We start from the raw sequence: 27,079 nt of genomic DNA on the forward strand, positions 1-27,079 counted from the left end.
AACTCTGTTTCTCTCTCCACAGATGCTGCCAGACCTGTTGAGCGCTTCCAGCATTTTCTGTCTTTATTTTGTATTCCTACATCCTCAGTATTTTGCTCTTGTATGACGTTGAGGGATAGAGGTGTACAAGATTATGACAGGTTGAGATAAAGTAGACAAAGAAAAGCTGCTCCCATTACCTGATGGTACAAAGATTATGAGACACAGATTTAAGGTTTTGGGAAAGGAGTTTTTTATCCAGCGAATGGTAAGGACCCATAACTTGCTGCCTATGGGAGCAGAGATGATGAACGATTTTAAAAAGAGATAGGTTGGGCTCTAGAGGGCAATAAATTTGCAAGGCTACTGAGATAGAGTGGGATTGACTAGGATGTTCTACAGCCTGCTGGCATCAACACGATGGGCTGAATGGCCTCCTTCTGTGCTGCAATGAAGCTATGACTGTATGGGTGAATTCCAGGAAGCTGGTATCTGGTGGTAGTCTTTCACATATGGATAGAAATCTTGTGTTACAGAAGTATGAATTGTGCAGTCAATCCGCGAGATGCCATCTCCTTGTGAAAATACCACATTAAAATTCCTGCCTCAAATATGAATACAGGAACAATATGAGTCACTTAACACCCTTCAGTAACACTGAGCTCTTGAATAGAACAGAAAAAGCCACACTGCTAATTAGTAGATCACCCTGATAAAACCATAAGACCATAAGACATATGAGTAGAAATTAGGCCATTCGGCCCATCGAGTCTGCACCGCCATTCAATCATGGCTGATAAGTTTCTCAACCCCATTCTCCCGCCTTCGCCCCGTAACCTTTGATCCCCTTACCAATCAAGAACCTATCTATCTCGGTCTTAAATACACTCAATGACCTGGCCTCCACAGCCTTCTGTGGCAATGAATTCCATAGATTCACCACTCTCTGGCTAAAGAAGTTTCTCCTCATCTCTGTTCTAAAAGGTCTGCCCTTTACCCTGAGGCTGTGCCCTCGAGTCCTAGTCTCTCCCACTAATGGAAACATCTTCCCCACGTCCACTCTATCCAGGCCTTTCAGTATTCTGTAAGTTTCAATCAAATCCCCCCTCATCCTTCTAAACTCCATCGAGTATAGACCCAGAGTCCTCAAACGTTCCTCATATGTTAAGCCTTTCATTCTTGGGATCGTTCTCATGAACCTCCTCTGGACCCTCTCCAGGGCCAGAACATCCTTCCTGAGGTATGTGGCCCAAAATTGCTCACAATATTCTAAATGTGGTCTGACCAGAGCCTTATAAAGCCTCAGCAGCACATCCCTGCTTTTGTATTCTAGTCCTCTCGAAATAAATGCCAACATTGCATTTGCGTTCCTAACTACCGACTCAACCTGCAAGTTAACCTTTAGAGAATCCTGGACTAGGACTCCCAAGTCCCTTTGCATTCCAGATTTCTGAATTCTCTCCCCATTTAGAAAATAGTCTATGCCTCTATTCTTCCTACCAAAGTGCATGACCTCACATTTCCCCACGTTGTATTCCATCTGCCACTTCTTTGCCCATTCTCCTAACCTGTCCAAATCCTTCTGCAGCCTCCCTGCCTCCTCAATACTACCTGTCCCTCCACCTATCTTTGTGTCATCTGCAAACTTAGCCAGAGTGCCCTCAGTTCCTTCATCTAGATCATTAATGTATAAAGTGAAAAGTTGTGGTCCCAACACTGACCCCTGCAGAACTCCACTAGTCACCGGCCGCCATCCTGAGAAGGACCCCCTTATCCCCACTCTCTGCCTCCTGCCAGACAGCCAATCTTCTATCCATGCTAGTACCTTGCCTCTAACACCATGGGTTCTTATCTTACTGAGCAGCCTCCTGTGCGGCACCTTGTCAAAGACCTTCTGGAAGTCCAAGTAGATAACATCCATTGGCTCTCCTTTGTCTAACCTACTCGTTGCCTCCTCAAAGAATTCTAACAGATTTGTCAGGCATGACCTCCCCTTGATGAAACCATGCTGACTTTGCCCTATTTTACCATGCACTTCCAAGTATTCTGAAATCTGATCCTTAATAATGGACTCTAAAATCATACCAACGACCAAGGTCAGGCTAATCGGCCTGTAATTTCCCGTCTTTTGCCTCACTCCATTCTTAAACAGGGGGGTTACATTAGCAATTTTCCTGTCCTCTGGGACCCTCCCTGACTCCAGTGATTCTTGAAAGATCACTACTAACGCCTCCGCTATCTCTTCAGCTATTTCCTTTAGAATTCTGGGGTGTAATCCATCTGGTCCAGGCGATTTATCCACCTTCAGACCTTTCAATTTTCCTAGCACCTTCTCCTTGGTAATGGCCACCATACTCACCTCTGCCCCCCGACTCTCTTGAACTTTGGGGATGTTACTCGTGTCTTCCACCGTGAAGACTGACGCAAAGTACCTATTCAGTTCCTCCACCATTTCTTTGTTCCCCACTACTACTTCTCCAGCGTCATTTTCCAGTGGCCCAATGTCCACTTTTGCCTCTCTCTTACCCTTTATATATAGCTATTGCATAACTTTATTTTTGTGAGCTTTGTGGCCAAAGGAATGTTAGTGCTTGTGAACGGAACACAGTTGATGCCTCAATCTAGGGCGAACATTCCCTGTTACTGTTTCCATCGCCAACAGGAGATAACCTGTGGAATTAAATTGCTGATCTAACCCCAAATTAGGGGAACTCCTGAAGGGCCAAGAGCAGAAGGAGCACTCCTCCACACACCATAAAACAAGAATAGGGCACCGCTGCTCTGACCCTCCCTCCCAACACCACGCACCTCCATAGTCCAGAGGCCGTCCAGCTGTCCCGCTTATCACTGCGGTCTGGAACCGGTAAGCTGCCCCAGGATGCTTGATTTCCTTCTGAAACCTGCCGAACTGGTGTTAAATGAGGCTCGGCCCTCAAGATGGACCAGACCTCCTGTCAGGACAAACAGGCTGCCGGCCAGTTTATTTCACTGGCCCGGATTGCTCAGGGTAGAAATTCTACCCCAATATCAAACTAAAAGAAAGAGCTACATGTGACCAGCTACAGAAGGAGCTGGTCACATGTAACAAATGGTGTTCCTGAGGGATCTGTCCCAGGACCTCAGCACTTTAACATAGTTGTTAATGACTTAGATGAAGGAATAGAAAGTTTGATATAGAAGATTGCAGATGGCACTAAGAGGGAGAGTGGGTTGTGTAGATAGGAGCAGCAAATTCCAAAGGGAGAGAGAGAGAGATTCCAGGTGAGTGGACAAAACTATGACTGATGGGAGTTCAATTGTGAGGGTGGGTTGCATTAGCTTATTTTGTATTGCACTGAGTTTAAAAAGTTGAGGGGCAATCTAATCGGTTTGTTTAAAAGGATAAAGGAGCTTGATAGGGTAGGTACAGAGAAACAATATCCTCTAATGGGGGAATCCAGAACAAGGGGACGTAACCTTAAAATTAGAGCTAGGCTAGTTTGAAGTGATATCAGGAGCATTCTGTCACACAAAGGCTGGTGGAAATCTTGCACTCTTCTTTCCCCCCCAAACCTACCCCACAAGGCAGATTTGTTACGTTAGGGCATGAAGGGATATGAAGATGAGGCAAGTAAATGGAGTTGAGCTAAAGATCAGCCATAAGCTAAATGAATAGGAAATTTCCTGACTTGAGCAACCCGTCTTGGTAGCGAAAATCTGGGCCTATGTGTCCTCCTTCATTGGGCGAAAGCTAATGCATGTCATGGTGACCAGAGAACATTCAGGCTAATGGTGAAGCTATGTGAGGGGGTGGAATTGGAGTCTTTCCATATGTTGACAGTGACAGATGGAGAAAAGCAAGTGCTGTAAACTAAAATGTGTAATGAATACCATGTGCGGCTTTGCACATTTAAGATATTGTGTGACTTACGTATTTAAAAGGATGCCTTTGGAGAACTGGGAGTTTTTATAGATTAGGTATTATCCTTGAAACTGGACCCATGACCTGAACCCAGCTGAGATTGCTAAGATGAAGATTTCTTCTTTTTTGCTAACTGCAAATGATCTTTATAAAATGTGTTTGGATATCATCAGCGCAGTTCTGACAGGGCACAGGGTCACAACGTTAATCCAAATTTGACACTCATTCGAAATCTGACTCAGTTGGCTGGCGTTGGTAAATGGAAATGATAGGTTAGCGAGATGTTCTAGAGGCTCGAGCAGAGTGAACAGAGTATAGCTTTTGCTCAGCATTTCAGCACACTTGACCTGAACACAAAGTGCTTAATGCTGATCACATACAATTTTCATCGCTCAGCACTCACTCCCCTTAATCTTCAAGAGCACATAATTCACACAAAGAAAGTGTCGCCATTTTATTGAATGGATGGCAGCAGATTCAGGACACCGTCACCCTGTCTCTTTCATTTAGTGGAGGTATGGCTCTTACCTGTTTATATGCATAAAGCTCCTTGTGTGCTTGATGTCGTAACCTGCATAGAGAGGAATGAGAGAGAAGTCGGTCATTTCTACAACTGACAATTGTACAACTCATTCTCCAATGACAGCTGTTACAGTAGCCCATACATACAACTGCTGACAGGGGGAGGTGATGGAGTGGTGGTATTATCACTGGACTAGTAATCCAGAGACACAGGGTAATGCTCTGGGGGACCTGGATTCGAATCCTACCACAGCAGGTGGTGGAATTTGAATTCAATAAAAATCTGGAATTAAAAGCCTATTGATGACGATGAAACCATTGCCAATCGTTATGGTTCACTGATGCCCCATAGGGAAGGAAATCTGCTGTCCTCACCTGGTCTGGCCTAGACACTTAAATGCCCAGCACATCAGTGCAAAAGATAAGGCTGAAGCATTCACAACAATCTTCAGCCACGAATGCTGAGTGGATGATCCATTTCGGCCTCATCCTGAGGACCCCAGCATCAAAGGTGCCAGTCTTCAGCCAATTCGATTCACTTCACATGATACTGCAAAGGCTATGGGCCCTGAGAATATTCTGGCAATAATACGGAAGGCTTGTGCTCCAGAACTTGCCATGCCCCTAGCTAAGCTGTTCCATTACAGCTACAATACTGGCATCTACCTGGCTATGTGGAAAATAGCCCAGGTATATCCTGCACACAAAAAGCAGGACAAATGCAACCCGGCCAATTACCGCCCCATCAGTCTATCCCTGATCATCAGTAAAGTGATGGAAAGGGCTATCAAGTGACAACCTGCTCACTGATGCTCAATTTGGGTTCCGCCAGGGTCACTCAGCTCCTGACCTCATTACAACCTTGGTTCAAATATGGACAAAAGAGCTGAGTTCTCCCGAGGCGAGGTGAGAGTGACTGTCCTTCACATCAAGGCAGCATTTTACCACTTGTGGCATCAAGGAGCCTGAGCAAAGTGGAGTCAGTGGGAATTCTCTCCGCTGGTTGGAGTCATACCTAGCACAAAGGAAGATGGTTGTGGTTGTCAGAGGTCAATCATCTCAGTTCCAGGACATCACTGCAGGAGTTCCTCAAGGTAGTGTCCTAGGCCCAACCATCTTCAGCTGCTTCATCAATGACCTTCCTTCCATCATGAGGTCAGAAGTGGGGATGTTCGCTGATGATTGCACAATGTTCAGCACCATTCGCAACCCCTCAGATACTGAAGCAGTCCACGTCCAAATGTAGCAAGACTAGGACTATGTCCAGGTTTGGGCTGACAAGTGGCAAGTAACATTCACACCACACAAGTACCGGGCAATGACCATCTCCAACAAGAGAGAATCCAACCATTGCCCCTTGATGTTCAATGGCATTATCATGACTGAATCTCACATTATCAACATCCTGCGGGTTACCATTGACCAGAAACTGAACTGGACTAGCCATATAAATACTGTGGCTACAAGAGCAGATCAGGGGCTAGGAATCCTGCGGCGAGTAACTCACCTCCTGACTCCCCAAAGCCTGTTCACCATCTACAAGGCGCAAGTCAAGAGTGTGATGGAATACTCTCCGCTTGCCTGGATGAGTGCAGTTCCAACAACACTGAAGAAGCTTGACACTATCCAGGACAAAGCAGCCTGGTTGGCACTATATCCACAACCATTCACTCCCTCCATCACCGACACACAGTACCATCTGCAAGATGCACTGCAGAAATTCACCAAGGCTCCTTAGACAGCACCTTCTAAACCCATGACCACTGCCATCTAGAAGGACAAGGGCAGCAGATAGATGGGAACATCACCGCCTGGAAGTTCCCCCCAAGTCACCATCCTGACTTGGAAATTTATCGCCGTTCCTTCAATGTTGCTGGGCCAGGACCATTGAACTCCCTCCCTAACAGCACTGTGGGTTACCTACACCATATGGACTGCATCGGATCAAGAAGGCAGCTCACCACCACCTTCTGAAGGGCAATTAGGGATGGACAATAAATGCTGGCCCAGCCAGCGACGCCCACATCCTGTGAACGAATAAATAAAAATGCCCTTTCTTACTGATCAATCCCAGTTGCTGCTCTGTTTGTGCTATAACCCAGCTGTTCCTGTGTCAAAGGCAATGACCTGCTGCTGAAACTCAGAGAAGGAGCAGGTGAGAACCATTCCCTCACGGGCCACATCTTGTCAAGATCTGTCCTTGGTGTATCTAGGATTTTAATCAAGGTTGTGCGTACATGCGTTCACACAAAATCCCACACGTTCAAACCTCTGTCGCTGATATCGGGTGTTTTAGCAGCTGAGAGTGAGTCCCAAGTTTGGCAAGGTTTAGATAAGGTTAGACTTGACACTGGGCAATTGTTTCTCAGTTCCCCTATCCACCACAACATTGAATTCAGCAATTATGTTTGACAGACTTCACACACCATATGTCATACGCTACTCATGTCATGGATGGGAAATAAGAAAATACAATTCTTTTCTACTCTTAGTTATTCTACATGCAAAATATCACTGTAAACGCTGAGTAGCAACTTCAACCACCGAGTGACAATTAAGAAGCAATACAAAAGGTAAAACAACACAATTAAAACTTTTGTTCGGCACTGTTACTTTTTTAATGCAGCATCAGCAGCCTATTTTTTTCCTGTGGGAGGGGTGCGTGGGAGGAGGCAACACAATCTATTCTGATACTGTCCTTACTCAAAGGCCACTTTTCACCATGGGATAGCAATCAGCAAAACCCCTTACTGATTTGTCGCCTTCTCGTCCTGTAGCACTCCTATTGTTACTCTGCCTGAGATTAGTTAATCCAAAAAACCAAAAGGAATGGTGGTGGGGGGGGGGGGGGTGAGGGGTGCAGGGGAGGAACCCTCATGGTCTGGAAGTCTTTTTTCCATAGTGTGCCCTGCTTATACCCTCCCACACACCAGGCAGGTCTGAGACCACTTCTGTTTGAAGGTAAAAACACAAAAACAGAATTACCTGGAAAAACTCAGCAGGTCTGGCAGCATCGGTGGAGAAGAAAAGAGTTGACGTTTCGAGTCCAATGACCCTTCTGTTGAAGGGTTCAACAGAAGGGTCATTGGACTTGAAATGTCAACTCTTTTCTTCTCCACCGATGCTGCCAGACCTGCTGAGTTTTTCCAGGTAATTCTGTTTTTGTTTTTGTTTTGGATTTCCAGCATCCTCAGTAGTTTTTTGTTTTTATCTCTGTTTGAAGGTACATTGTCGTTCTTCCAAATGACCTGTACATTTTACCAGGTATATAACAATAATTGTACATGGCTTCCTTGGCAGCACCTCCCAACCCTGTGAACTCTGCCCCGTAGAAGGAGGAGGTCAGCAGGAGTGTGGGAACGCCACCATTTTCAAGACCCCCCCCAAGTTGCACACTGTCTTGTTTTGGACATTGTCTGCTGCTCCTTTATCACCACTGGCTCAAAACCCCGGCACTCCCTACTGAACAGCACTGCGGGAGTACCTTAGCCACACAGACTGCAACGGTTCAAGAAGGAGGCCCATCAGCACGTTCTCAAGGGTAGCTAGGGGTGGTCAATAAACGCTGACCTTTCTAACAACATTCACATCCGGAGAATGAATTTTAAAAAAAATAAGATCATGGGTAGTGATTTGATGCCTCACCCACTTGTGTTGCTGCTGCTGAAAAAAAACCTGCATCTCAGAACATGTATTTTACAAGATTGCAGAATGTGTGGGCCCACTGCTGCTGGATACAGTGCCTCAGAGAAAGAATTGCCAGGCCAAGTTGTTCCAGGGTCTTGTGTGCCTGAAAACCTCAGTCAGAAGCTTAACCACAGTGCCCCCTTCATGTTCAGAGCACTTGGTCGATATCTGCATTGTGAACATTAATTATTCTCTTCAATTTCTTCACCCACGTCAGAAAATCGCCTTTCGATGAGAAGGTCTTCCATTAATCAAGAGCAGTTGCTCAGCATGATGTTCACCAGCTGCCTATCGATCGACATTTTGCTGGCTGTGACTGCTATCTTCCACCCACCCCTCCGACCCAGTCAAAGTGCAGGATGATCACTGACACAGAGAAAACAAACTTCCGTTTATTCACTGGTAAAAAAAAAGAGCCGCCCATTGGCTTAGTGGCAACAGACCTGCCTTGGGGGTCAGAAGCTCCAAGGTTTGAGTCCTGCTCCAGACAGTTCTTGGGGGTGGAGGCTCTGATTTCTGGGTTCTCATCTAGCGGAATACCTGCATCCTCTTTCATCCAAAAGGCTCTGGGAGCCCATGAAACTATTCCGCAGTATAGAAGTAACCACTTTATTGTGTTACTAGAATGGTTATGGGCATGGGAGCAATAATCAGGTCATAGTCCGTCAGAGTGTTAATCAGCCTGTGAATCCTTCCACAATCCCCCCAAAGGAAGATGCAAAAAAATAAAAAGCTGATAAAAATCTGTTTAGCTCTCCTCCCTAGTTTTTCCCCTTCTTTCCTTGATGGTTTGAGTTGTCCTTTGACAACATGCCCACTGGCCATCATTACATTTGTTGGCAGCTATTCTACTGTGTCGGCATCACAGCCCAGCTTGATCCTGCCCTCGATACCCACATCCACAGCCTATCCAGCACGTGTGTCGATTCCTCCCTCGTTGGGCAGGAGTTAGTGACAGGAGCAGGATGTGGAGGCTCTGAAGGTAACTGGATTGCTCACACTGCTTACTCATGATGCCTAATTAGCATAAAACCTTTCAGCAGGCAAGGGTGACATCGGTAATAAGCTAATAATCTCTACAAAGCCACCAACACATGCTCCTTGTCATCAGGGAAATATTCTGTTTCAAATTTCTGGTTACTGTGTAGATAAAATCCATTAAAAATTAATGAGTCCTGGGAATTGAGCACTATTGATGTACTGTGTGCTGTTTATAACTTAGCGAGTGTTTATTTTGTGTGTGTGTGTGTGTTTGGTGCTGGCTCTGGGAACGGTTCCAGCTTTTCTCTGCACTAGCAAGTGGTAATTGCAGAAGAGTGGTGTTGCATCAATACTGGGTTTCTCTAGTCATTAAGTTAAACTGCGTCATGTCCGTGCCGACCATCAAGCACCTATCTATTCTAATCCTATTTTCCAGCACTTGGCCCATCACCCTGTATGCTATGGCGCTTCAAGTGCTCACCTAAATATTTATTAAATGTTGTGAGTGTTCCTGCCTCTACCACGCCCTCTGAGAATGCCATTCCTAGAAATTGTTTTCATTAATTACGGAGAATGATCATCATATGGAAACTAAAACTAAAACAAGTTACTGTACATCAGGCCAGCATTATCATTCGATAACTTCAAAAAGCCGCCCCAGCTTGGTAAATTCAATTCAGTTAGGGTGTTACCGCTCCCCTGCTCCCTCAACACCAATTTTCTCCCCCTTGGGAGCACTACTCTGTCAGACTGACTTGTGTATGAGATGATAACTAAGGCTCTCAAGGTGGATGTGAAAGATTCCATGGCACTACTGGAAGGAAAGAACAGCAGTTCCCCTGATATCATGGCCAACACTTGCCCCTTAAGCACTTGCCCTGAAGAAAGGAACTACCTCATTGCCGTTTGTGGGAGAATGCTGTGCAAAAATTGGCTGCTGTGTTTCCCTATATTACAACAGGATCCGGACATCAAATGTACTTAGTGGGCTGTGAAGTACTCTGGGGCATCCCTGGAATTGTAAAAATGCGACATAGAAGCAAGGCATCTCTTACATTTATCTTTAATGCATTATCAGAATCAGAATCATACCCAGTAATCCTGGAACGTTAACAAAATAGGAGAGAAGGAAGTCCATCAATCATTACTTTAAGAATGATGTTGTTAGTAATATTGGTATTCTTGCGAAGGGTCCTGATGAGTGCAAAACAAAAAGCTTCGACACGTCTCTTTTTTCAGCAATTACAATGTTGCTGTAAACAGGTGAAGGCTTCAAATATCATTCCAGCTCATTTTCATAAAAACAAATATTTTTAAGAGCAGATGACGACCCAACTATCCAACACATTTCAATGGACCGACTGGCCTCCTTCTGTGCTATCGTGACTCTATGGGCCAGATTAAGTTTTGCCACCTGTGGTCTTACTACATCCTTTAAGCTATTGTTTCTCCAGAAAGAAATTAGAGGCTCGGATTCATATTGAAACTTATCGTATCTTCAGGATGTCCCAAAGCATCTCATAACCGATGAATGAGGTTTGAAGTAAAGTCACGTTTGTTCTGTAGGCAAATGCAGCAGCCAAATGGTGCACAATGGGGATCTAAAAATAGCAAGTGGCGTGAAAGACAAGTGGATGTGTTCTTGGGTTGTTGATAGACTGGCCAGGATACTTGGAGAACCCTCTTTGAATAATGTGCTGTGTGACCTTTTATGGCTATCTGAACCACTTGAACAAGTGCAATATGATCTTAGTCAAAAGTTTAATTGAAAACAGTACTTCTGACAATGTAGTATTCACTTAGTACTCCAGTGAAGAGCTTAAATCTTGGAGGACTTGAAGTCATATCCTCCTGAGAGGAGAGAGCATGGCGACCGAGTCAGACTTACACTCAAGACCACTAACTGCCAAGTGGTCCCATTCTAGAGCATGTTGATCACCCTCTTAGCAGGCTCCCTGGCAAAACACATCCCCCAACAAACCGCCATACTTGCTGTAAAGCAAAGCTTGTAAACAGACAGTGCAGGAAACAAGAACAGAAAATGCTGGAAATACTCAGCAGGTCAGGCAGTACCTCTAGAGAGACAGGGGACCGTAACTTTCAACGAGCATCGGAAAGAGATGGCCCACAGCAATTAAAACAAATAAATACATACTTAATTAGCCTTGAAAATTATACCGACCCTTCCGATTGCCGGAGCTGCTTGGGGCCTGCATCTAAAGGCTCCTCACAGGCCCCAGCGAGGTGCAGCTCCAGTGGATTCAGAGAGGCTACACCCACTTTTTTTTGCCGTAAAGCAAGAAAGTTAAAAGGCCCAGTTAAATTGACAGGCCAGGGTGAAGGTAAATGTCGAAGTGGGTAGGATTTGGGAGAGGTGGGGGGGGGGATTGGAGGGCAGGGGGTGGATCGAAGGTCGAAGGGGGTGGAGGGGGTCAGAGGCTGGGGTGTTGGAGGTCGGGGGTGGGGGTTGTCAGAGGTCAGGAAGGTCGGAAGGGGTTGGAGGTTGGATGGGGTTGAAGGTCAGGGAGGATCTGAGGTCAGGGGGTGGGGGCTGGGAGACCGGAGGAGTGGGGGGTTTGGAGGTAGGGGAGGTGGGGGCTGTTCGGAGGTTGGGGCCGGAATCTTTCTGGAGGGTGGTCGAGGGTGTCGGGGTGGGGGGGGCGGTGAAGTCCCATGGGGATCGGTCTGGGTCTTTACAATAGTTACCCAGAAATTAGAGGAGGTTTTAATTCTTCTAACATTTTCTGAGTAACTACTGGTGTTACCCTGGCGGAACCACCTGAAGTTTGCAATTTAAATCGCATTTTCGGATGGTTCCCAGCGCAGGGCAATTGTCAGGACGAAGGGTGCACTTCTGGGCAATTGCCATGCAAACCCTTACCTGGGAACTTCTGAGAGGGGTTCCCCAGCACATCTTTGGGGTAGCCCTCAAATCTGACACTGGGGAACTCGGAAGTTACGGCCCTGGGTTAACATTTCGGGTCTGTGACCTTTCATCAGAACTGGGTGAAGTTCGAAAAGTAAAACGTTTTGAGCAAGTGAAAGGGTGGGGAAAGAAACAGAAGGGAAGGTCTGTGATAGGGTGGATGGCAGGAGAGTATAAATGACAAAGCTTTCACAGTGGAAGGCCAAAGGGAGTGGTAAGGGGACAAGTGAAGAAAGGAAAGATGTGATGAGAGGAGTGATGAGCAGTGGTGGCAAGATGACAAGCAGCTACCATTCAAAAGCAAAACAAAGGAAACAAGAGAGATAAAAAAAAAATGCCAGCAAAGGGAAATGAAATAAAATGAAGGTGGGAGTTATGATTTGTAATTGTTGAACGCTATGTTGAGTTCAAAGGTCAAGTGCCCAGTCAAAAGATGAGGCACTGTTCCTTGAGCTGGCGTAAAGCTTCATTGGAACACCGTGGGAGACCAAGAATAGAGAGGTCAGAGGGGGAGCAAGGTGGAGAATTAAAATGACAGGCAACAGGAAGCTCAGGCTCATGCTTGTGGACTGAACAAGGTGTTCCGCAAAGCAGTCACCCGGTCTGCTTTTGGGTCCCCCAATGCAGAGGAGGCCACGTGGAGAGCAGCTCTGAAAACCACATGACCCTGTCAGTGAATACAGCCACAGTTCAAGGTACAGAAGATGCTCTCAGCTACAGTTCAAGATACTTCAGTGAGGCTGTGGCCTTTTACAAGCAAGTCTGGGGCAGGATTCACAGGTCACTTTGCCCTGAAGGACATTATGGAATAAGTCTGGGTGTACAGCAACCTAGCAGGCAGCTTGCCTCCTTTGGCTATTAAGGCTGGTTTATTTGGAGGCTATCAAATTCACAATGAACTATACAGAGCTTACAGCACACAGACAGACAATTCAATCCAAGTGGTCTCTGTTGCCTTTATGCAACTTATGAGTCTTTTCCTATCCTATCAATATATTCTTCTATTCCTTTCTCCCTCAGGTAGTAATCTAGCTTCCCCTTAAAAGCATCCATGTTGAATTTCACAACATATTATAGTTTGGGGTTTGAATTCAACTTCAAAGTACCAAAGCCACCACACTGCAGTCGCTGTTCCCCATGCCACGTTATGGACAAGCAGCAATACACCTGACGATAGGCTAATAATTACAACCCTTAACCAGACTGATACTGTTTAACTTGTATCAAGCACAGGAAGCTTTTATTATGCAAACATCAATAAAGCCCCCTCCAGCTGATTTCACTCAATCAGTAACAGGAGAAGCAGTCAAGGCCAAGATAGCTTGGACGGTGTATAGGGGTGCAGGCTGGTTATTTTGATTGACACCGACAAACTGTAACGTGTTATTCAAACTGCAGGACCGATAAAATCAACTGTAATCTGAGACTGTGATTTATAGCAAGGCCTCAGCGTAAAATGTGTCAAACCAGTTGCAGCATAACAAGAGAAGTGGATGTCAGATTTGCTGGATTACATTGAATTTTACAGCACAGGTCCAGCATTGGTTCACAGGTCTATGCTTCTTACAAGCCTCCACCCACTCTATTCATCTAACTGTATGGCCTTTTATTTTCATTCTTTCATGGGACGTGGGCATTACTGGAGAAGTCAGCATTTATTGCCCATCCCGAGTTGCCCTTGAGAAGGTGGTGGTGAGCTGCCTTCTTGAACCGCTGCAGAACCCACTTCTCCGCATTGAACTTCATCTGCCACCTATCTGCCCACTCCCCCAATGTGCCGATGTCCTTTTGAAGTTCTACACTGTCCTCCTCACAGTTTACAATTCTCCCAAGTTTTGTGTGGTCTGCAAACTTTGAAATTGTCCCCTGCACACCAAGATCTAGATCATTTATACATATCAGGAAGAGCAAGGCTCCCAATACGGACCCTTGGGGAACCCCACTACAAACCTTCTTCCAGCCCGAGAAATATCCATTTGCCATTACTCTCTGTTTCCTATCCCTCAGCCAATTTTGTATCCACATTGCTACCGTCCCTTTTATTCCATGACCTATAACTTTCCTCACAAGTGTATTGTGTGGCACTGTATTGAACGCCTTTAGGAAGTCCATATACACCACATCAATGACCTTGCCCTCGTCAACCATCTCTGTTACCTCTCCAAAAGATTCCAGCAAGTTAGTTAGACACAATTTTCCTTTAACAAATCCATGCTGACTCTTCCGAATTAATCCACATTTTTCCATGTAACATTAATTCTGTCCCGAATAATTGTTTCTAGAAGTTTCCCCTCCACCGAAGTTAAACTGACTGGTCTGTAATTGCAGGGCAGATCTTTACAACCTTTTATGAATGAGGATGGTAATGCCATTGAATGTCAAGGGGCAATAATTAGGTTCTCTCTTGTTGGAGATGGTCATTGCCTGGCATGTGTGCAGCGTGAATGTTATTGTCACATGTCAGCCCAAGCTTGGATATTGTCCAGGTCTTGCTGCATTTGGACATGGACTGCTTCAGTATCTGAGGAGTTGTGAATGGTGCTGTACGTTGTGCAATCATCAGCGGACATCCCACTTCTGACCTTATGAGGGAAGGAAGGTGATTGATGAAGCAGCTGAAGATAGTTGGGACTAGGACACTACCCTGAGGAACTCTAGCAAGAATGTCCTGGGATGAGATGACTGACCTCCAACATCCATCTTCCTATGTGCTAGGTATGACTCCAACCTGCGGAGAGTTTTCCCCCTATTTCCATCGACTTCAATGTTATCCTTGATGCCAAGGGCAGTCACTCCCACCTCACCTCGGGAGTTCAGCTCTTTTGACCATGTTTGAAACAAGGCTGTAATGAAGTCAGGAGTTGAGTGGCCCTGGCAGAACCCAAACTAGGCATCAATGAGCAGGCTATTGCTAAGCAAGTGCCACTTGATAGCACTGTTGATGACCCCTTCCGTCACTTTACTGATGATCGAGAGTAGACTGATGGGGCAGTAATTGGCCGGTTTGGATTTGTCCTGCTGTACGGGACATACCTGGGCAATTTTCCACATTGCTGGGTAGATGCCTGTGTTGTAGCTGCACTGGAACAGCTTGGCTAGGGACACGGCAAGTTCTGGAGCACAAGTCTTCAGTACTATTGCTGGAATATTGTCAGGGCCCATAGCCTTTGCAGTATCCAGTACCTTCAGCCGTTTCTTGATACCATGTGGAGTGAATCGAATTGCCTGAAAACTGGCATCCGTGATGTGGGGACCTCTGGAGGAGGCTGAGATGGATTATTCACTTAGCACTTCTGGGTGAAGATTGTTGCAAATGCTTCAGCTTTATCTTTTGCACTGATGTGCTGGGCTCCCCCATCATTGAGGATAGGGATATTTGTGGAGCCTCCTCCTCCAGCAAGTTGTTTAATTGTCCACAGCACCATTCACAACTGAATGCGGCAGGACTGCAGAGCTTAGATCTGATCAGTTGGTTGTGGGATCACTTAGCTCTGTCTATCAGTTGCTGCTAATGCTGTTTGGCATGGAAGTAGTCCTGTGTTGTAGCTTCACCAGGTTAACATTTCATTTTTAGGTATGCCTGGTGCTGCTCCTGGCATGCCCTCCTGCACTCTTCATTGAACCAGGATTGATCCCCTGGCTTGGTGGTAATGTTAGAGTGGGGGAGATGCCAGGCCATGAGGTTACAGATTGTGTTTGAGTACAATTCTGCTGCTGATGGCCCAGGGACTGGATGCCCAGTCTTGACTTGCTAGATCTGTTTGAAATGTATCCCATTTAGCACGGTGGTAGTTGCACACAATAGGATGGAGGGTATGCTCAGTATAAAGACGGCACTTCGTCTCTACAAGGACTGTGTGGTGGTCACTCCTACCAATACTATCTTTGACAGATGCATCTGCGACAGGTAGATTGGTGAGGACAAGGTCTGGTTGGTATTTTCCTCCTGTTGGTTCCCTTACCACCTGCTGCAGTCTCAGTCTAGCAGCTATGTCCTTTAGGTCTCAGCTCTGGTGGTGCTACCGAGCCACTCTTGGTGATGGACATTGAAGTCCCCCACCCAGAGTACATTCTGTGCCGTTGCCACCCTCAGTGCTTCCTCCAAGTGGTGTTCAACATGGCGGTCTACAAATTCATCAGCTGAGGGAGAGCGGTACGTGGTAATCAGCAGGAGGTTTCCTTGCCCACGTTTGACCTGGTGCCAAGAGACTTCATTGGGTCCAGAGTCACCGTTGAGGATTCCCTCCCGACTGTGTACTACAATGCCACCACTCTGCTGGGTCTGTCCTGCTGGTGGGATAGGACAAACCCAAAGAGGGTGATGGTGGTGTCTGGGGCATTGGCTGGAAGGTAGATTCTGTGAGTATAACTATGTCAGGCTGTTGCTTGACGAGTTTTTGGGATAGTTCTCCCAATATTGGCACAAGCCTCCAGGTGTTAGTAAGGAGGAATTTGCAGGGTCCTCAGGGCTGGGTCATTGTCCTTTCTGGTGCCTATGTCGATCCCAGGTAGTCCTTCTATTCTTTTCTCCATCATGTGTTTGTCCTTAAATGAAACAATGAAATTCGCCTGAACTCCTGCTTGTGGTCACAAATTCCACATTCTCACCACCCTCTGTAAAGAAGTTTCTGCTAAATTCCCGATTGGATGTTTTGGTGACTAACTTATATTTTAGACGCCTCATTTTGAACTCTTCCGTAGGTGGAAATATCTTTTCTACGCTATCAAATTCCTTCGTAATCATAAAGGTCTCTATCATGAGCACTGGCAGCTGCCACTACCTCTGGGCCAGAAGCTCCAGGTTCAAGTGCCGCTTCAGGATTTGATGGCCATGGAATGTGCATTCATAACATAGCCAAACAGGTTGATTATCAGCCTGTAAATCCTTCCAAAGTACACCTGCTGGCAGGCGGTAAGAGGGGGAGAGTTTGCTGCAGAGGGCAATGGAAAATCTCAGTACTTTGCCAAGCATTATGATGGGCCAATCCAATGGAAATCCATGGTCACCAATGCCCTCTCAGTGCATGGTAACTAAAGGAGGAGGATCATGATTGAAAATTCAAGTCGTGCAAATGAAAAAGAAAAACTCAGCACAAAAATGTAAACTTAAACATGGCCTTTCCCGTGCTATTATGTTGAGTTTGGTTTACATTCTTGGGATGTGGATGTCACTGCATGGCCAGCATTTATAGACAATCGCTAGTAGCCCTCGAGAAGGTGGTTGTGGGTTGCCTTCTTGAATGGTTTGATACAATGCCATGGCTTGCCTGGGATTGGACATATGAACTAGGAGCAGGAGTAGGCTACTAGGCCCCTCGAGCCTACTACACAATTCAATAAAATCATGGCTGACTGTAACCTCAAATCCACATTCCCGCTTACCCTCAATAACTCTTTACCCCCTTGCTTATCACCGATAACCCTTTACCCCCTTGCTTATCAAGAATCTATCTGGAGTTACATATAGGTCAAAGCAGTAGAGTTCCTTCCTTAAAAGACATTAATGAACCAGTTGGTTTTTTAATGATTATCCGTTGGCTTCATGATTATTCCCGACACCAGCTTTACATTTCCAGATTTATTTAAATGAAATTCCAATTCTTAAACCACCATGGTCGGATTTAATCTCATTTCTCATTATTATTAACCCAGGTGCCTATATTACTAGTACAATAACGTAACCATTAGGCGATTGTACTCTTAAATCAGAATCAAAATCTCTTTGAACTTCATGACCCTGGATACATATTTCCGTGACCCCAGGATGTCCCAAAGCACTTTACAGACAATTAAGAACTTTGGAAGTGTACTCATTGTGCCAGAAATGCAGCAGTCAATTTGGGAACAGTTAGGGCCCACCAACAACACTGAAAATAAATAATCTATTGCAGGTGCTGGCTGATGAAAAATTTGATTGGACAGGACAACTTAACCACTCTTCCACAAAAATGTTTATGCCACCTGAGAAGGAAGATTGGGACTATGTTTTACCTCTCTTCCTAAAGAGAGCATCTCCAACGCTGCAGAACTCCCATGTTATTGCACCGACAACGAATCCCTAATCACCAATAACATGAACTACACGGATCGAAGCTCATGCTTGTTGGCTTTTGTGGTTAAACAAAGCAATTCCAGTTTCATAACACACAATTACATATACAAATTAAGTTTGCCAAGGTCATTAATAGAGCCTTGTGAAAGGTAATATTTACATATTTCTCTCTCAAGGTGCGAATATAAACTTGACAGGGCCTCTCCTCTCACTATGTTATCTATTATTTGACAATTTACAAAGAGCAATGAATTAATGATAGGATTTGCCCTGCACTTTGTTTGATGCTGCAGTTATTCCAACACTCTTCTGGCTGGCCTCCCACCTTCCACCATCCACTCTGCTGCCCATGTCCAAACTCGTAACCAGTCCTATTCATCCATCGATGCTTTGCTTTCTGACCTAGCTGGGCTCCTGGTCCAGCAACACCTCGAACTGACAACTCTTATCCTTGTGCTCAACGTCCTCCATGGCCTCACCTCTCTGTCTGCCTCTCTGCCAGATCTTCAAGCCTCCAAGATCTCTGCATTCTTCCAATTCTGCCCTCTTGCTCGTTCCTGATTTTAATTGGTCCACCATTGGCGACCATTCCTTCAGCTGTCTAAATCCTAAGCTCTGGAATTCCCTTCCTAAACTTCTCCGTCTCTCCACCTTTGTCTCCTCCTTTAAGAAGCTCCTTAGAATCTACCTCTGTGACCAAGCTTTTGGTCATCTGTCCTAATATCTCCTTATGTGGCTGGGTGTCAAACCTATGTAGTGTCTTGGGACGCTTAACTACAGGTGCTGTCTAAATACAAGTTGTTCTTTTTCTATTAGTTACTATAGTAAAAACAGAGGCTACTTATGCTTAGTTAGGTCCTGAACTCAAAGCCATCCCTTACCTGATTAAGTAACAGCAGAACAGTAAACTCAGGATGAAGACAAAGATTGCTGTCCCGAAAACCACAATGTAGATATTGAGCGGAAGGTTCTGGAACCCTATGTTTGGCATCCTGAAGCTGTACTGCTGGAAATCAGTGCTCATGGATAGCCTGCAAAAGGGGGAAGGGAGAGAGAGAGAGAGAGAGAGAGAGAGAGGTGCTGGTTAATATTTGGCACCACTAACATTTCCTGCACTGCATGTGTCCCACTGTCATTTCAATGATTGACAATAGACAGAAAGTTAAACAGTTGTCACCAAAAGATTGCACACAGTGTACAAAGTACAGGTTGCTACACAGCTCTGGAACTCTTTGAGTGGCTGTGCCCGTAGTGTACCATTCTGGTCACGAGTACCGTGTTTACACTTGTACAAAACATTGCTCACCCTGGGCATTCCTCAATGGTCTAGTACTGCATTGATACTCGTCCCTGGCATGGTTTGCTCTCATACTAATACACTGTGCTTACCATGATTTATCTTGGGTACCATCGTTTACTGTGCCAGTTTTGCCACGTAATCTAGTGCCACATTTGCAGTATTGCCTTGACCTATTGACGGTATTTAATAGTTATGTATGACCCACATTTGAATACGCAACGCCGATTTAGAATGCTGGACTTACCAAGGGGTGTGTGAAAAAACATGAAACCATTTGGAAACGAGGACTGAAACTGATCCTAGGTAACACATACCAAAGATACCCCGACACATCAAACAACTGAATATGTGCTCCCTCGCTGAAAGACAGAAAAAGCTCTGTCCAGACTTCACTAGAAAACTCTTGAATCCCACTTCCCGTAGCCACTATCTCTTGCCACAACCACAAAAAGGCAAATGTGCGAAGGGATTAGGAGAAAAGACATCTTTCGGTAAATAAGAGAACAAATAGCGCATGAACCAGCCCTGTCCCCTACTTTATAAAACTCATAAATGATTGAGAATCTAATGAATTCAACCTGACAACATATGGTCCATGGATTTTAATACAAAATGCAGATTGCAGTAGATCTTTCACTTTTATTCTCTAAGTTAAGGAAACTTGCATTTTGCAATGTATTGTAATTATTTGTAAATTGAAATGTTCATAATTGGACAATCCTTTTATTGCTTTATATTTTATTTTTATTTTAATGATTGTCTAGAACTAGGTTATGAATTCTGATTACTTGTGTTTGTATCGTTATCACAACATGGTACCTGCCGCCATGATGATCTTTCAATAAACCAATTATCTATCTATCTATCTGTCTATCCAACTATCTAACATTACTACCAGCAAAATAAACTCTCGATACCAGTGCCCCTGTCTGGTACCAGATTTACACCAGTACCTGGTGTTGCTACCTCTAGCTACACGCTCATGGACCGGTGCTTCATTTACACTCATACTTGGTGTTGCCTGTGCTCTGTTCCCATCCATAAGCTAAACTCACACTTACTTGTATCATGAATTTCACACCTAACCTCTTATACCTGATATGGTTTCTCCTGGGTAGTTCACTGTCTAGTGCCACCTTTACAGTAGTGCTCGGGCAGGCTCAACCGAAGTATTCCTTCATGTACTAACACAAAGAGACACACATTGTTTCGCGCAAAGCCACTTCTGGCTATCCAGGGATTTTTAAATAATTGAGGTTAGGAAATTCCTGTGGAATGTATTGCAAGTTCTAACTTGGGTCCTAAATAATTGGCATTGCTTCACATATTACACACTTCCCAATTTTGTTTCATTTCCATTCCTTCTCGCCGCCTCTCTCAATTTTTTCCCCATTGGTGGGGAAAAAAAATTATTTTGTTAGCAGTGACTAAAGAAGGGACCATTTCCTAAAACATAATCCAGTGTGCGTCGGTCACTGGTTTACAATCCAGTGCGGGCTGGTCGTTGTCTTACAATCCAGTGTGGGTTGGTCGTTGTCTTACAATCCAGTGTGGGTTGGTCGTTGTTTTATAATCCAGTGTGCGTCGGTCGCTCGTTTACAATCCAGTGTGCGTCGGTCACTGGTTTACAATCCAGTGCGGGTTGGTCGTTGTTTTACAATCCAGTGTGCGTCAGTCGCTGGTTTACAATCCAGTGTGCATCGGTCGCTAGTTTACAATCCAGTGTGGACCGGTCGCTGGTTTATAATCCAGTGTGGACTGGTCGCTGGTTTACAGTCCAATGTGTGTTGGTAGCTGGTTTACAATCTAGTGTGGGTTGGTCACTGGTTTATAATCCAGTGTGGGCAGGTTGCTGGTTTACAATCCAGTGTGGGTTGGTCGCTGGTTTACAATCCAGTGTGGGTTGGTTGCTGGTTTATAATCCAGTGTGGGCCGGTCGCTGGTTTACAATCCAGTGTAGACCGGTCACTGGTTTACAGTCCAGTGTGTGTTGGTCGCTGGTTTACAATCCAGCATGCATCAGTCGCTAGTTTACAATCCAGTGTTAAATTGCTGGTTTATAATCCAGAGTGCGTTGATTGCTGGTTTATAACCCAGAGTACATCAATCGCTGGTTTACAATCCCGTGTCCATCGATGCCTGTTTTACAAGCCAGAGTCTGTCAGTCAGTGGTTTATAATGCAGAGTCTGTCGATGCCAGGTTACATATGAACAAATTAGGAGCAGGAATAGGCCCTTCGGTCCTTTGCGCTTGCTCTGCTATTCAATAAGATAATGGCTGATCTGATCGTGGTACCAACTCCACATTCCTGCACACTCCCTATAAGCTTCGACACCCTTGTTAGTGAAATTTACAATCCAGAGTCTATTGGTCGCTGGTTTACAATCCAATGTCCGGTTGGTGGTTCATAGTCCAGTGTCTAGCAGTCGCTGGTTTATAATTCAGTGCCCATCGGTCACTAGTGTACAATCCATTATCCAGTCGATGGTTTATAATCCAGTGTTCGTCAATTGCTATTTCTAATCCAGTGTCTATCGGTCGTTAGTTTACATTCCAGTGTCCAGTCGGTGGTTTATAATCTAGTGTTCGTCAATTGGTGGTTTATAATCCAGAGACTGTCGGTCACTGGTTTATCCAGGGTCCACACAAATAAATAAAGGCACTGGATTATAGGCTTGGTGCATAAATCACTTTTATTTTGAATCACATAGAATTCAACAGCACAGAAATAGGGCATTTGGCCCAACAGATCCATGCTGGTGTTTCTGCTTCACAAAAGCCTTCTCCTACTCTACTTCATCTCACTCTATTTTTCTTTCTTCCTCATGTACTTATCTAGTTTCCCCTTAAATACAGAACTTTTATGCTGTATTATTGAGCCCTGAGATGAACACAGTTGCAATGTTTACAATCCAGTGTCCATTGGTTGCTGATTTATAATCCAGAGTCCGTCGGTCACTGGTTAATAATCCAGTGTCTGTCGGTCACTGCTTTATAATCTAGTGCCCAGCGATGCCTGGTTTATAATCCCATGTGTATACATTGACATACATTGAATATTGCAAGGTGCATGGCACTTAGGAAGGACGGGAAGCGAGGGGAAGGCGGAGGGGTGGTTTTGTTAATTAAAGATGACATTAGCACGATAGAGAGGATTGACCTAAATTCAGGTAACCAGGATGTAGAAGCGATTTGGGTCGAGATGAGAAATGATAAATGCAAGGAGTCACTTGTGGGAGTGGTGTACAGGTCCCCTGAGAGTAACCATACGGTAGGATAGGGTACGAAGGAGGAAATAATGGAAGCTTGTCAGAAAGGCATGGTGATAATCATGGGAGGATTTTAATTTGCATACCGACTGGAAAAATCATATAGACAAAGGTAGCCTAGATGAGGAATTCATAGAATATTTTCAGGATAGTTTCTTAGAACAGCATGTCTTGGTGCCAACCAGAGAGCAGGTTATACTAGACCAGGTATTGTGCAATGAGATAGGATTAATAAATGACCTCATAGTGAAGACATCCCTAGGTAACAGCGATCATAATATGATTGAATTTTACATTCAGTTTGAGGGAAAGAAGAGTGGGTCTAAGGCTAATATTTTAAACTTAAATAAAGGCAATTATGAGGGCATGAAGGCAGAGCTAGCTAAGGTGGACTGGCAAATTAGGTTAATGGATCGGTCTACAGAGATGCAGTGGCAGACAGTTTAGAGGATATTTTAGAATACACAGAATAGATACATCACAACAAGAAAGAAAAATTCCAAGGGGAATAACCATCTGTGGTTAACTAAAAAGGTTAAAGTTAGTATCAAAACTAAAGAAAAAGCATATAATTGCACAAAGATTGGTGGCAGGTCAGAAGATTGGAAAGAATATAAAAACAGCAAAGAATGACTAAAAGAAATATAAAGACAGATAGTAAGGGTTTCTACAGATACTTAAAAAAGAAAGTAGTTAAAGTAAGCGTGAACCCATGGAAAATGAGTCTGGGGAATTAACAATGGAAAATAAAGGGATGGCAGATGAATTGAAGAGGTATGGTTGCTAAATTTGCTGATGACACAAAGACAGGTAGGAAAGTAAATTGTGAAGAGGACATAAACAAAGGGATATTGATAGGTTAAGTGAGTGGGCAAAGACCTGGCAAATGGAGTATAATGTGAGATATGTGAAGTTGTTCTTTTTAGCAAGAAGATAAAAAAGGAAGATTATCTAAATGGTGAGAGATTGCAGAGCTCTGAGATGCAGAGGGATCTAGGCGTCCTAGTGCACGAATCACAAAAGGTCAGTATGCAGATACAACAAGTAATTAGGAAAGCTAATAGAATCTAATTGTTTATTGTGAGGGGAATTGATTACAAAAGTAGGGAGGTTATGCTTCAGTTGTTTAGGGCACTGGTGAGACCACATCTGGAGTATTGTGTACAGTCCTGGTCTCCTTATTTAAGAAAGGATGTAAATATATTGGAAGCGGTTCAGAGAAGGTTTATTAGACTAATACCTGGAATGGGTAGTTTGTCTTATGAGGAAAGGTTGGACAGGTTAGACTTGTATCTGCTGGAGTTTAGACGAGTAAGAGGTGATTTGACTGAAACATATAAGATCCTGAGGGGTCTTGACAGGGTGGATGTGGAGAGGATGTTTCCTCTTGTTGCAGAATCTGGAACTAGGGGCCACTGTTTAAAAATAAGGGGTCGCTCATTTAAGACCGAGATGAGGAGGAATTTTTTTCTCTCAGAGGGTTGTGAGTCTTTGGAACTCTGTTCCTCAAAAGGCAGTGGAAGCAGAGTCTTTGAATATATTTAAGGTAGAGCTAAATAGATTCTTGGTTAACAAGGGGGTGAGAGGTTATCGGGGATAGGCAGGAATGTGGGGTTGAAGTTACAGTCAGATCAGCCATGATCTTATTGAATGACGGAGCAGGCTTGAGGGGCCGAGTGGCCGACTCCTGCTCCTAATTCAAGTGTTTGTATGTTATGATCCATTATCTTTAATGCATTGTCAATGCGAGATGGATTCAGTATGGACACCTCTAGGTTTTTTTACCTTTGCTCCACGTCATAATTTGACATATTCTTGTCATTGTTTTAACTGCGGTTTAAACAGAGGCTGTTAGTGGGAACGAAATAACATTAGTGCGCCTCAGGCTATGAAACTGTAAAGAAGTCTTATTCAATTAATTCTTATGGCATTTTGAAACGATATATGATTTTTTAAAAAGAGGCATTCGCATCTGATTAGCGCAAGTTTTAAAAAATATTCGTTCAAGGGATGTGGGCTTCGCTGGCTGGGCCAGCATTTATTGCCCATCCCTAAGTTCCCTTGAGAAGGTCTTGGTGAGTCACCTTCTTGAGCAGCTGCAGTCCATGTGGTGTAGGAAGGGAGTTCCAGGATGTTGACCCAGCGACAGTGAAGGAACAGTGATACATTTCCAAGTCAGGATGGTGAGTGGCTTGAAGGGGAACTTCCAGCTGCTAATGTTCCCATGGCCAGGATTCTCCCCCCGTTGGGGGCATGGCACCATTTTACGTGGGCGGGCCAATTGAAGCCCGCCCGGCGTGATGTCCGGCGGGAAGCACGGGCGGGAGGGGAATCCCAAAATCGGGAGTGCGCTCTTTCACGCATGCGCATGAAAGAGCTAAATGCTGCCTCAGGGAGATTGGCTCTAAATGTAAAAAAGCTAAAAATAGAAAAATAAAATTTGCCTAACATGTCTCCTCATGTGTCACTGTCACGAGTTGGGACATGTCCATAATTTTTACCAAAAATTTATTAAAATTTTTTAAAACCTACATGAAACCTCATCCCGCCCATGCTTTTTCTAATTCGCATGAGGGCTCCTGGTCTGCCCGCCAACCTGAAGGTTGGACGGGCAGGTCCACTAATTGGTTTAATTACTCTGTCAATGGCCTCAATTGGCCATTGACAGGTTGGTGGGCGGTCAGCTGATTTTGGTCCCCCCCACAGCCTACCGGAAAATTTATGGAGGTAAGAAGAGGCGAGGCCATGGAGAGATTTGAAAACAAGGAGGAGATTTTTATGGTTGCTTAACCAGGAGTCAATGTAGGTCAGCAAGCACAGGGATTGGCGAGTGGGATTTGGTACAAGGAAGGACACAGGAAGCAGAATTACAGGGTTAGAACGTGGGCGGTCGGCCAGGAGTGTGTTGGAATAGGTGAATCCAAAAGTGACAAAGGCGTGGTTGACGACTTCAGCAGCAGATGAACTAAGGTAGGGGTAGAGTCAGGGGATGTTACGGAGGTGGAAATAGGCGATCTTAGTGACGGCGTTGGTATGTGGTCAGAAACTTAGCTTGTGGTCAAATATTACACCAAGGTCGGAAAAGTCTGGTTCAGTCTTAGGCGGTTGCCAGGGAGAGGGATTCGGGTAACAGGGGAATGGAGTTTGCAGCAGGGACTGGAGACAATGGCTTCAGCCTTCCCAATATTAGAAGATGTGATTAGCCTTAAGACAATTTTATCTGGTAAGCTGCAATCCTGGGGGGCAGGTGGGGGGAGACATTTCATTATCTTTTTTCACAATTTTGTTCTAAACCAAATCCTGCCAGAGGCTTGAGACTGAGAATAGATGGAAGCTCGTAACCTGGCACCACATGATCAGACTTAAGTGGAAACATGATAGCGATTCACAAGACCCAGTAAATGTAGTCATGGTCCAAAATACACAGGGATGATGGCTGAATTCGCCCTTGAAATCTCACAAAAAGCCCACAAAAAATTAAAGACTGGCAAAAAATTCAAAATATTGAAAGAAAGGTCACCCCTGTGTCTTTGATGGGAATAGCGAAAGTGGGAGGTACAGAGTCTGTGAGGAGCTGCTCCGTCAATCACAGATTCTGTCTCTCCTATGCTCGCTGCTCCAGCTCCTCCAATGACAGGTTCCCTCCCTCCTGTTCTTGCTGCTCCTCCAGAGACAGAATTTATGGGGGCACATGTTGATCTGTTCAAATGGCTTCAAGACGGTGAGGGCTGAGGAGCTAGTCTCCAGAGCAGATAAGGCCTGATGGAGATGTGAGGGTGTGTGTGAGAGAGTGAGTGGTGATATCCCTTGAGTTGGCAGTGGGTGAGATGCCAGTCAATGTGTGATGGCCTTGTGAGTGTGTGAGTTTAGAGTGATAAGATGGCTGATCTACCGTGCAGAACGAATGAGATCATTCATCCTCTTTCTGCACTGGATGGTCGACCTCTTTTCTACAGCATTGGCATTGACCACCACTGTCTCTGCCTCCCAGGCCGGAGTGATGAGATTGCTGGACCCCCTGTGGCCAGCGTGGGGTTAGAGGGCATCACGATGGCCTTCACGGCATCCAGAAGGCATCCTAGGGATGCGTCACTGAATCGGGGGACTGCACTCTTCTTGGCTGTTGGGGCCATGTCTTCACTGGACAGTCCTGGGCTCAAGCATTGAGAACTGTGCGCATGGCAGCAGTTTAAATATGGCGCCCTGCGTGAGGAAGCAGCGAGTTAAGGAATGGTGGGCAAATCAGAGGCAGCTAACCAGTGATCCAGTGGTGTTTCCTGTCGCTGCATAATTAATGAGGTGGGAATGGGATGATATGGCACGAAAAACCGCCATTGAGGCCGGAGGTTAAAACGTCCATTTTCCCGCCTGCTACCGCACTTAGTGCAAACCTGAGAGGATTCCACCCTAGGACTCAGTTCGTGAAAATGAAAAAGCAACCTCCAAAAGCCAAAAAGTAGA

General features: G+C 45.0%; 1 protein-coding gene across 5 annotated transcripts in view; it reads right to left on the bottom strand.

Moving 5' to 3' along the window:
- The window catches only part of rnf24 (ring finger protein 24), a 632,553-nt gene that overhangs the window by 532,512 nt on the left and 72,962 nt on the right, over positions 1-27,079 (bottom strand). For all 5 annotated transcript variants that reach the window (XR_013578203.1, XM_078554280.1, XM_078554265.1 and 2 more), the window contains exons 2-3: positions 18,930-19,079; positions 4,409-4,451 (exon numbers count right to left, since the gene is read on the bottom strand). Coding sequence is in view for 4 of the 5 variants with exons in the window: in XM_078554251.1 (XP_078410377.1) it covers positions 4,409-4,451; positions 18,930-19,079 (193 nt within the window). In the remaining variant the exon portion in view is untranslated. The remainder of the gene's footprint in view (positions 1-4,408; positions 4,452-18,929; positions 19,080-27,079) is intronic.

This window comes from Cetorhinus maximus, chromosome 1, assembly GCF_964194155.1.
Source record: "Cetorhinus maximus chromosome 1, sCetMax3.hap1.1, whole genome shotgun sequence".
Taxonomy (NCBI): domain Eukaryota; kingdom Metazoa; phylum Chordata; class Chondrichthyes; order Lamniformes; family Cetorhinidae; genus Cetorhinus; species Cetorhinus maximus.